The 11839-nt window shown below is 56.8% G+C and overlaps 1 protein-coding gene across 13 annotated transcripts in view; it reads right to left on the minus strand.

Moving 5' to 3' along the window:
* Positions 1–11528, minus strand: part of Emid1 (EMI domain containing 1) — a 44598-nt gene extending 33070 nt beyond the window's left edge. The window contains exons 1-3 of one of the 13 annotated variants that reach the window (XM_052736395.1): positions 11197–11503; positions 3997–4110; positions 3548–3651 (exon numbers count right to left, since the gene is read on the minus strand). In XM_052736395.1, coding sequence (XP_052592355.1) covers positions 3548–3651; positions 3997–4110; positions 11197–11306 — 328 coding nt within the window. In that variant the 5' untranslated portion in view covers positions 11307–11503. Of the gene's footprint in view, positions 1–3547; positions 3652–3996; positions 4111–10946; positions 11112–11196 lie in introns of those variants that run through there. The other 12 variants (XM_052736396.1, XM_052736399.1, XM_052736397.1 and 9 more) reach the window with 12 other exon arrangements.
* Positions 11529–11839: the final 311 nt, after the last annotated feature.

An 11839-nucleotide genomic window follows, 5' to 3' on the forward strand; every position in this document is an offset into this window, starting at 1 on the left:
AATACTAACATACTCTGTGACCTTGTGCAAAACTCACACCCTCTGGGAGCCTTATTTTTATCATCTGGACTACGGGACTGGTGGACAGTAGGTCTGCAGGGAGCCCTGCAGCAGAGTCACGGGGCGAAGGGGCAGGGAGGGGATGACAGCGGCCCCAGTCAGCTCTGCACAGGTTCAGGCACTGGCCCAGAGGTGACCGCTACACTCTGCCCCACTTCCAGCCGGGCACTGTGCCAGCTCTCTGCCTGCCCGGCCTGTGTAGTATATTTTGGCCTTGGATCTTTCTCATCCATTGTTTCCACAAGTAGGTGGCCAGGCAGAGCCTGCGCCAGGTCATTTTTACCCATATTGCCTCCTCCCAAAGCCTGGAAAGGACCAAAAGGTGGGTGAATCTCAACCCTCGCTCTTACATGCTGTGTGACCCCAGGCTGGTCCCTTCTCCTCTCTGAGCCTCATAATCCCCATCTGTGTAACATGGGACCCCACTGGTGGTCCTGCGCAGTGACCGAGATTGTCCTCACTCACTGTCACAGCATGAACGCCCCCATCCCACCATCCCACTCACTTCTGAGCCGCTGACTGAGGAAATGGGTCCCCGTACCTGCTGGGTCACCATGGTGCCCCCAGCACAGAGGGGAGAGAAAGATTTATCTGGAGTGTGTGAAAGATGCCAGGCACAATTGTCCCCTCCCCTGCCCTTAGAAAAAAATCTGGAACGGCAACGTTCCCTTTCCTTTGTGGCTGCTCCAGTCCCTGCTGCTGCTGGCGGTGAAGCTGTGGGTCGTGTCACAGCTATGGGATGGCCACAGGAGCAGCCGTCATCAGGGGAAGCAGCTGGGTGAGCATGGCCTAAATCCAGCCGTGAGAGGAAGGGCAGAGGCCAGGGTGGGCCAGCAGTGTCCCCACGCCCCCATCCCCACTCCCAGAACAGTTTTCCAGAACATTTGGATCGGGCTTCTGTTCTCCTCGGCCTTGTAGGTGGGAACAGCCCTCTTGTCCCATCAGCCATCGCGAAGCCCGACACACCACCTCACCCCAGTAACACCTGGAAAAGCAGACTCCAATCTCAAACTCAACTGTCTCATGGGTGCGGACCCTGAGGTTCAGACGGGGAGCCTAGATTGCCGTAAGTGCACCCGACAGGCTGGTGCCCATTACTGAAGACCCCCACACACTCTGCTTTTGTTTTGTTTTGAGATAGGCTCTCACTATGCAGTCCTGGCTGGTCTGGAACTCAGAGATCCGAATGCCTCTGCCTCCCAAGTGCTGGGGTTAAAGGTGTGTGCCACCACCTCTCCCCACCTGACTCTGAACAGGCACACTGCATGGACTCAGTCCTCCAGGCCAGGGCTCTTGTATAACGCCTGGGGAGTTCCGAGCTCAAGGTTCCACAGCGAGTGGGTGGTGAAGCCGGCCTGGCCAGGAAGCCCTGGGTACCCTGTGCCCAGGCTGGGACTTGAAGGCCCCACAGAGAGAGTGGTAGACATTGGGAGTGGTCTGGCACACAGCCTCAGCAGCTGCCTCTACATGTCTTCTACCCTCACCTGCTCATCAAGGCCCCAAGGACACAGTAGCCATTGTCTGATAAGGCCTCACCTGAGCTCCCACACCTTGGGACTTGCCCACAGTACCCCTGTGGTCTCCTCGGCACCCTGGCAGCTGGCTTTTCTTTACCCTTGGAACCCTTCCACTCTCTCCACTGATGGGGGAGGCACCGGTCCAGGCTTCTAGCCTCCCACTGACTGCATGGTTCCCCCAGCAGGGTGCCTGATCTAGGGCATGCACCCCATTTCTCTGCAGCTCCACTCGAGACCCCTGCCTCAGAACTGCAAATCTTCTACAGACAGCTCCATGCTAGGGCTGGAACCCAGGGCTTTGTATATGCTAGGCAAGCACCCTATCGCTGAGCCCTACCCCATTCACAATGGACTCTGGGCCCACAACTCCATCTCTCTGCCCTCGGTTTCTCCATCATGAGTTGGCGGGGCGGGGGGGGGGGGGGGGCTTCACTCAGCTCCCCTGGTGCAGAGGTCCACTTTCATATCCCTGTTTCGGGACCCAGGACACAATCTTGTGCTGTAGGGTCTTCTCTAAGGCCAGGGTCTCAGGTTGGTTCTGGGCCACTGTATCCCCGCCAGGGCCATGCCTGGGAATGAAGTTCTTTCACATCTGCTGCTGTGGGCTCAGCCAGGCAGTAAAGCAGGTTGGAGCACAAGAGGCAGGAAGGCCCAGGGAGAGCTGCAGGCTCCAGTACTGAGCCACCCCAAGCTGAACATGCAGATGGACAGTGTGTAAAAGGGTCCCCCTAGATGGGACACATTCTGCACATGAGTGTACCCCAAAGACCCAAGACAACAGAACCAGGCAGAGCGTTTGAGCTCCAGCTCTGCCATGTAGCTCTGAGCACCCATGAGCTTGTGGGGTCTTAGTCTCTCCTGCCGCAGGGTGGGGAGCACTGTCCTTTCTTAGCTGGCTCAAAGGAATGGCTCAGGCTTTGATATCCTGTGGGAACATCTGGATGGGGTCCCCCAGTGCAGAGCTTGGATGGTGAACATCTGGAGGTCCCCAGAGGCTGAGATGTTCAGACTGTGGTCCTCAGAGTAGCACTATCAGATTACCCTTGGAAAGGTGGGTCTGTGGGCTGGGGATGTCGCTCGCTCGGTCGGTAGAATGTCTGCCCCACATGCATGAAACACCTGGGTATGGTGGGACACGGGGACACGCCTGTAATCCAGCACTCGAGAGGCGGAGGCAGGAGGATCAGAAGTTCAAGGTTATCCTTGGCTACATAAAGTTCAAGACTAGCCGGGTGGTGGTGGCTCACACCTTTAATCCCAGCAGTTGGGAGGCAGAGGCAGGCAGATCTCTGTGAGTTCGAGGCCAACCTGGTCTACAGAGCGAGTTCCAGGACAGCCAGAGCTACACAGAGAAACCCTATCTTGAAAAACAAACAAACAAACAAAAAGAAAGAAAGAAAGAAACAAAGAAACAAAGAAACAAAGAAACAAAGAAAGAAAGAAAAAGAAAAAAGAAGTTCAAGACTAACCGTGGCTACAAGAAACTCTTTTTGAAGGAGGTGGGCCCAGCAGGAGACTTCTAGGCCACTGAGAATGTGCATATACAGGGCACTAGAACCTGAACCCACATCCACTCCTTTTCTGCATTAGCCATGAGATGTACTCCTGCCATGATGTCTTGTCTTGCCCGTGGGCCCAAAGCCCTAAGGCCAACCAGTCTTGGGCTAGAAGCTCCAAACGTGAAGCAGAATAAACCCTTTTGCTATGTAAATGCATTGCACGAAGTATTTTGTCATATCGTCGGAAAGCTGGCTAACACAAGTTAGAAGAAAAGACTTGGGACGCATAACTTAAAAGGAGGGCGACACAACAGATATCAAAATTAAAAGGAGACGACACAGCAGATGTGAAAATTTCCCGGGCCCCTTAGAGGCCAGCTGTCGCCATGAGGGGACAGAAGGCATCATCTGCATGGGAGGCACTTCACAAACTGTCCCAGGTCCCAGGTCCCAGGTCCCAGGCATTCCTACCTTCCTCACAGGTCACCCCTGAGTGTCCAGGGCAGCACCTCCATTCACGGGCAGTCACTGTCTTGTACATCACTTTGTACGTGGGCCTCACCACAGTTCTGTAGCTGAAAGAAAAGCCAGGTGGCCCAGCTCAGACAGTCCTCCACCAGCTTTCCCACTGCCCTGGGTGCCCTGGTGACATCATCTTCCACCTCCATCCCTGGCTTTAGTTCTTTACTCCCCACCCTGGCCATGGGGTCTGGATTTCAACTGCTGGCTGGACTGTGCTGCTCACGGCTCTAGGCTCTAGAACGATCCCTCCATGCAGAGGCCCTGAAGTTTCCTCCCTACACAATGCCTGCCTTTGTCTCACCTATCCTGAGGCCCCCAGACTTCCTGAGATCACTCAGGCCTTCACTGTGCCCCAACCTGAAGAGCCAGCATTCCCTCCCCACCACAGTGCCACTCACCTGCTCCCAGGGCAGCCCATGGGCCACGGGCAGTTCTGCAGCACTCGCTGGAGGTAGGTGCCATTCTGCACATGGCAGGAGACAGTACGGGTCACCACGTAGGAGCACCAGTTCCTGAGACAAAACCCACAGACAGGACGCTCAAGTGGCAGGCCCAGGACTCTGAGAGGCTGGGTGAAGGGGACCATGTGTTCTCCAGAGCCCTCAGACTCTAGGCAGGGAAGCCACTGGGCTCTCTGTGTCCTTTAGCTGGGGTCTCCACAGAGCCTGCAGCTCATGGGTGACCTCAATGGCCCTAGATGGGTGCCATGCTAGGGGCTCCCAGGAGGCCTCAGGGAATGAGCGGCAGGGGCAAGATGGAGCAGGGCGTGACCATCGAGGCTCTGCCTCCTCATTCCTGGACTTTAACCTTGAGCTACTGGGCACCCCCCGCCCCCAGTGGAAGCCTTTTAGAAGCATACCTTTTCCAAGTTATTTCTCAGGAAAAACATTTCCAGTCAGGGGTGAAGAGGCAAGCTCTGGGGTCAGCAGGCGCTGAGGCCCTGTCCAACAACCACCCACAGAGAGAGCACTCAACTCCAGAGCCCCGGTCTCCCCACGTGGGAAGCGGCACTTTTATCAGGGTGCAAGACTTAAATGAAGGAGCGGCTCCCTCCAGTGTCTGAGATGGACAGCGTCCAGCCCCAGAGGTGGCGGTTTGACCCGGATCGTTTACCCTAGGGTGGTGCACACCTACCCACATAGACGCGGAAGCGGAGCGTGGGCTTGGCTATCTCTCTACTTTATTTTTCTTTGTTTATTTAAGACAGGTTCTCATTAAGTATCCCAGGCTGGTCCCAACAATCCTCCTGTCTCTGCCTCCTAACTCAGGGACCATAAGCATGTGCCATTTTACAAGCTCTCGCCCTGTCTGGAAGGGCGCTTGCTCTGTAGCTTTGGGCTGTGTGTGACAGCTGGTTCTCAGGTTAGTCTATGGACGCCTAGCCTTCTGCCATGGTCTTGTAGCGGCTCAAGCTGGTCCCAGGTTTGTACCATTCCCAGCATTGTGACAATATTCACTTTCCCTGCTCCTGCCAAGCGTGACTGTCCCTTCCCTGGACTTTCCTCCCCTTGGCTGGCCAGAGGGCTAAGGGAACATCCTCAGCCTCACAGACTGAGACTTTCCCTTCCTTGTGGGTGGAGCTAGGGCAGCTGGGTGGGGGTAGGGGGCTGCTGGACTGGTGCAGGGAGGGGCCAGGGACATTCCAGGTGCTCAGCAGCCCTCAGCCCAGCCTGAGGTCAGGAGCCCAGGGTAATTTGTTGGGGCTCAGGAAGGAGGAGATGGTGTCAGGTGGCCTTTCTCAGCCTGGGCTGTCTTCCCCTGCAGACTACCCTTCATGGCCTTGAGCCCCAGGTCAGCAGGTTCCCAGGCTGGTGCCTTCACAGAGCCACCAACCATGTCTCAACCAACACATGGAGGAGATGAGAACCAAGGCCCCGGAATGGAGTCAAAGGCCAGGCCCGGCTGGCCACATTCTTGGGCTCAAATCTGACTCTGTGGCCCCAGCTTGGTGACATGTTGTGTTCTCTTCCCAGGGTCTCAGTTTCCTCTCTAGAATGGAGGCATGTCTTTCTGGCTTTGTAGAGAACCATTTACATGCCCCTAGCATATATTAAGTGCCCAGTGTGTGCAATTCGGCATCCTGATGGGTCGGTCATCTGTGCTTAGACACTCCATCTAACTACCTCACAGAGGGGGCTGCTGGGTGCAGGGAGGGGCCAGGGACATTCCAGGTGCTCAGCATCGGGATCAGTAGGCGGTATCTGACCTGTCACACACACAGATGGTGACAACACAAACCAGAGGTCTAACTCTACATGATAAGGGGGAGTAGGGAATGGGGGTTAACCACAGGGGTCTGAGCGTCAGGGAGTGGGGGGAAACACGGATGGCTCCATTGATGATGCTCCCTAGCCAGGCACGGTGGTCTGACCTGCACTGTGTGTACCCTGGAGGCTGAGGCTGAGGATCGCTTGGCCCAGCCTAGGCGACAAAACAAGACTCCCACCTCAGAAAAAATAATATAGAATGGCAAATGGCTCAGAGGCAAACCCCGATGACCTGTGTTGAATCCTTCGTACCCACATAAAGGTGGAAAGAGAAAACCAACTCCCCAGAGTTGTCCTCTGATCTCCACACACGTGTGTGACACATCACACCAACACACACACTGAAACTCACACATTCAGCATGGGGATGCTGGTGTGCACACTGGTGGAAGCACTCTCGAGGCCATGTGTGCCTACAAATGCTTGGAAATGTGCCGGTGAGGACGTGCACAGACCTACAACACACACGGACTTGTATGCGCAGATCAAGGCCCACACTGGAGGTCAGGTGGAGTCTGTACGGAGCCTGCAGCTCATGAGTGACCTCAATGGCCCTGGATGGGTGGCCATGCTACGGGCTCCCGGGAGGCCGCAGGGAATGAGCGGCAGGGACAAGATGGAGCAGGGCGTGATCACTGGGGCTCTGTCCCCTCATTGTTTTTTTAAACATTTTTTAACAATTTTTTTTTTTACATTTTCACATGTTCCTGAAGACTGCCCACCATGCAAATGTGTCACACACACACACACACACACACACACACACACACACACACACTCCCTCCCTATGGACAGACAGACTAAGGTCATGTCCTCTGACCTTAGTGCCTGATAGTCTCACCATGCACACATGTACACACACACACACACACACACACACACACACTGGCAGAGGCAGGCCCGGCAGGGCTCACACGCGTTAGGGCGTGTGTGCACACAAGCACACACGGCCACACTTCATATGCACAGGAACATTCCCCACACCCAGCTCTGAACTAGGCTAGGGGCAGTCCTAGAAACCCTGCGATCATCTCAGGTATTCTTTTGGGGGGCAGGGGACAGGAGCTTCTTTTTTTTCCTTAATTAACCGTTTCATGCTGTTCCCAGCTATTTGCCAAACTCGGTCTGAATCCCATGTGGGACATCTGGAGCCAGTAGCTGGCCAGATGTTTTTACACAGGAAGGACACTCAAACCAGGTGAAGTTCAAGGTCCGCAGCAGACTGCCTCCTCTATCTGGTGGTCGGCCTCAGGGAACAGAGCACAAACCCAAGCCTTGCCCTTGCCCACTTCCAGAAATAGCAGGAGGTTTGGTGTGTGTGTGTGTGTGTGTGTGTGTGTGTGTGTGTGTGTGTGTGTGTGTGTGTATTGTGTGTGTGTATGACTGTATGCATTCCTATGCATGTATGTATATGTATATATGTTTGCATGTGCATTTGCATATATTTGTGTGCATGTAAGTATGTATGTGTATGCATGTATGTGCATGTACATTTGTGTGTGCATGTACATTCATATTGTATGCATGTGTGTATGTGTGTTCATGTGTGTGTGTGTGTGTGTGTGTGCATGCCAAGTTTGTGTATGGAAGTCAGAGGCCAACTTGTGGGAGTAGTTTGCTCCTTCTAATGTGGGTCCTGGGAACTCAACAGCGCCTTACCTGCTGAGCCATCTCAGTGGTCCCTGTAAGCTTTTTGCAAAGCATGTATTGGATATGGTCACCGCTTGCCATGGACCCCAAAGTCCACCATGACCCCCCAATGTCCTGCAAGCTCCATTCCTTCCGTCCTTCGGGCTGCCCACATCTATTGAGCATTCATGGGCCATGCTGCCCTTTTCCCACTTCGGGTGCTCAGGATCTATCGTTAGAGCCCTGCTTCCTTATTCTGGCAACTCCTACTCAGCCTCTGAGTCTTAACCCCAAGGTCCAGGCAGGACTGAGGTCTCCTCAGCCATGCACAGTAGCCCTGAGCTGTACTCTCCTCCATGAGTGCTGGGATGAATTCAACTCAGGGCTGCTCAGAAGTGTTTGTTGAATGACTTCATGACCGAGAACACAGCAGCCCAGGCAAAGAAGTCAAAACTCAACGTTTTCAGAGAGAGATGCAATACTCAGATACCCTGCCATCCCTGAGGACTTCCTTCCGAGGTGTGGTCAGGGATAAAGGTGCCCAGGAGTCAGGTGAGGCTGAGCCGTGAGGTGGGTCACAGGCAGGGCTGGGGGGAGACAAGGCATCCCTTCCTGGTCCCCCACCTCTGCCCACTCAGCCCCTCCAGAGCCTCCAGAGGCCACTGAGAAGGGAATAAAACAGGCCAGACCAGCTCGGCCTGGCACCGGCGGTGGCGGTCCTCTGCAGTGGACCTGCACACCCGCCCTCCACTCCCTGTGTCGAGGGGCCCAGGGGACTTTGTCTCCACAGGGCCCAGGGCTGTGATCCGGAACAGCGATAGGAACTAATTGCAGGAGGCAGCCAAGCGGGCCGGGGGCCAAGGGCCGTTATGAAAAGGAGAGGAAAGAACTGAGACAGGCCAGTGGGGGTGGGGTGACGCCGAAGAGCCAGAACCCGAACCGCACCAGGGTGCAGCTCCAGTACTGTGATGCAGTCTCCTACAGCTGTCAGTGACCCTGGACATGGTCCTGACTGGCTCCGACCTTGCTGTGCCCATCTGCAAATGGGGAGAGCAGAATAGCTCTACTCTAGCTTAGTGAGCCCTACCTGGGGTCAGTTCTTCCTGGCCTGAGGTATCACAGACAGGCATGGCTGATGACAGCCTAGAAGGAGGGGGTCAGGGGCTTCCAGGGCGCTGAGAGAGGGCACCTGCCTGGGGTTAGCCATGTGGGCATAGAACTGGGATTTGTGAATGCAGGAGCTGTTCAGAGAAACAGGGCTGAGGCTGGGAGGGACGGCACAGAGGCAGGAAGCAGTCCTTCTAGGGGACACCGACTGGCGGCATCGACGTGTTCCAAGGTGGCTCCGCACAGCCCCTGGGCACCCTAGTTGTAGGGGGCTCAGAGTCTCGCCACATTCCTGGGGTTGGGGTGGCCCCTTGGATGCCTTCCCAGGCCACCCCCTCCTCAGGCACAAAGCCTCTTTTCTGCCTTCAGTCCCTCAGCTGCCAAGGGGTGCCTGGGGCGCCTGGCTGGGAGTGGAGGGAGGGCTGACGGGGCGCGACATCCCCATGCTGTCTCCAAGATGCTGGGACAGGGCCATGAGGGAGAAGTCCTGGCAGCCAGGACCACAGTTAACTCGAGTTTTTGGTCCCTACCCTACTGAAAGCTGCTCACAGCGGGAATCCATGTGCACTGGTTTTCACTCCCAGAACAGACCTTCAAACACAAGACAAGCAAAAGAGGAAACTGAGGCCCGTGGCCGTGATTCTCTGTGTCTACAAAATGGGAGTGAGAACATTGCCCGAAGGGTTGTGTGACACAGACTGCTGTGACTGAATTCTGTAAAGAGACGGGAAGCAGACCCTAGTGAAGGCCAGACACCTGCCCACAGGCAAAGTTCCCACCCAGGAAGCCCCGGGGATGTGGAGGACAGCTGGGAAGGTGTGGCCTTGGGCTGGCTGGTGGGGACTATGGCCATAAGCTTTCTCATCCATCACCCCGTCTGACTCTGGGAAGCCCAAATTCCTAATCCTTCTCACGTCAGCCTCTGGGATGCTGGGGGCTGGCTCTACGGCCTGGGACAGGTAATCTCTGAACCTTTGTTTCTCCGTGAAACAGACCACAAGAAGAAGGAGCCTGGGACGGCAGCTGGGAAGGTTCGAGAGGCAACAGATGTAGGAAAAGTGCCAACCCAAACCAGCTGTGGTTGGCACACGGTAGGTGGTGCTGTGACGCCTGCCACACAGCTGTCCCCATCCCAGACAACTGACTGCTCTTCCGGCCCCTGATGCCTCAGCGGCTTCTACCCTCTGGGCCTACTCAGGTCACCTGCTTCGCTAGCTGCCCGGGGACCTGCTGGCCTCTGACCACTGAGAAAGGGACATTTCTGAAAAGAATGAAAGAACTGAGTCCGCAGGGGGTCGGGGTCCTCAGAGGCCTTTGAATGGGCTGAAAGGCCCAAGAGGCCTGGCTAGTCCACATGGTCTGTCGCAGAGACAGGGCCAGGGGCTGCAGGCAGAGCAGGGGCCGGGGCGGGTTCAGACTCTGCCATCGAGACCAGAAGGCAAATCTGAATGCCAGCTCTTCCACTCATAGCCTATGGGCCATCACTGGCCTCAGTTTGCTCCTCTATTGAATGGGGGCGGGTTTTCCTACATTCTTCAGTCCTGAAAGACACTGTCTAGAAGAGGCCCCACAGGACCCTGTTCTGGGAAATACTCCACAAAGGCCGGCAGAGAGTCACAGGCTGTTGGGAGTTCTAACCAAATGCCAGGTCCCAGGGGGGCCTCTGACACTGACCCACTGCGCAGACTCCACCCCAGGCCTTCCTCCAAGCGAAATAAATAGATGGGGCACTAAAAAAAGCCAGCAACAGGGAAAAGGGGAGGGGACCCCTCAAGGGCTAGCGAAAGGGTGACCCTGGCATTTTACATGTGCAGGAACGGGGTCCCTTGGGCCAGGCCCACAGAAGTCCTGGGTGGGGGGGTGGTTGGTTACAATGGCATGGGTTTACCTTCTGGTGGCTCTGGGATCTCAGGGGTGGAGCAGGGGAGGCTGTCTGTCCTTTCCTACATGGGTAGGTGAGCAGGCTCTCCAGAGCACGCCCCCACCGTTATGGTATGGAGATGAGAGCCCCTGCTCCAGTCCGGGACTGCCACCGATGTGGGAGAGAGGTCTCCGCTCCACTCCCGGGATTGCACGGAGCTAGGGTCTTGTTCTCTATCCCAGTCCCGGGGTTGCACGGAGCTAGGGTCTTGTTCTCTATCCCAGTCCCGGGGTTGCACGGAGCTAGGGTCTTGTTCTCTGTCCCAGTCCCGGGGTTGCATGGAGCTGGGGTCAGGTCCCCGTCCCAGTCCCGGGGTTGTACGGAGCTGGGGTCCGGTTCCCCGTCCCAGTCCCGGGGTTGCACGGAGCTGGGGTCCGGTTCCCCGCCCCTGTCCCGGGGTTGCACAGACCTAGAGGAGACTTACCTGCGACCCGAGAACCGGGCGCCCGGGACGCTCCACGCGGCGCCGCCTCCCGGGAGCAGGAGCCCGAGGCAGAGCAGCGTCCAGGCCCGCGGGCCGCCCATGCTGTCGTCCCCGCCGCTGCCGCGGTCGCGCAGAGCCGGTTCCGGGCGGAGCAGGGCGGGGGCGCTCGGCTTCGCCCGCCCCTCGCCCCCCGCCCCCGCCAACCCGGAAGCCGCCCGCGCCCCCGCCAGGACGCCCTCCAGGTGCCCACCTGCTCCACGGACCGGGAGACCAAGGCCCTGGCCGCGGCCCCCGGACGCTGCCAGGACCCGAACCCACCACTCCCGAGTAGTCACGCCCCGAGGCACCCTGCTCTGACATCTCGGAGGAACCCGAAACATGCGGGATCCGCCCAGTCGACCCAACAAAGGCTTTCTGAGCTGTGCCATTGTCCTGGGCATCTCACCCCGCACATCCTGTCCGAGCTGGCGCTTTTCATCACTCTGTGCTGGGCCGGCAAAGTTGTCCAAGTGACGCAGAAGACGCCCAGGCCCAGGCTGCTTTACATGTGAAGACACGGAGGCCCAGAGAGGGGACCCGCAGAGTCAGCCTCAGGGCCCCAACCCTCGCAGCTCAGTGTCGGGGGCCTCGTAAGCACAAGCAGAGGCAGCATTCTGGTGTGGGCCTCAGTTTCCCATTCTGTACAGCAAGGTCGGGCTGAGAGTGGAGGGGTCCGGGTGGGACTCAAGCATGTTCCGTGAGGCGTAGCAGGTGTGTGTGTGTGTGTGTGGTGTGAGCAGTATCCTGTGCAGATATGATACGATGTTTGTGTGTATGCATGATGCCTTGTGCATGAACGGTGCCATATACATGTCATGTGCTGCATCTGTGTGTGCACGGGCAGTGTTTGCTTA

The sequence above is a fragment of the Peromyscus californicus genome, unplaced genomic scaffold, assembly GCF_007827085.1.
Source record: "Peromyscus californicus insignis strain IS unplaced genomic scaffold, ASM782708v3 Scaffold_13__1_contigs__length_99412109, whole genome shotgun sequence".
Taxonomy (NCBI): Eukaryota; Metazoa; Chordata; class Mammalia; order Rodentia; family Cricetidae; genus Peromyscus; species Peromyscus californicus.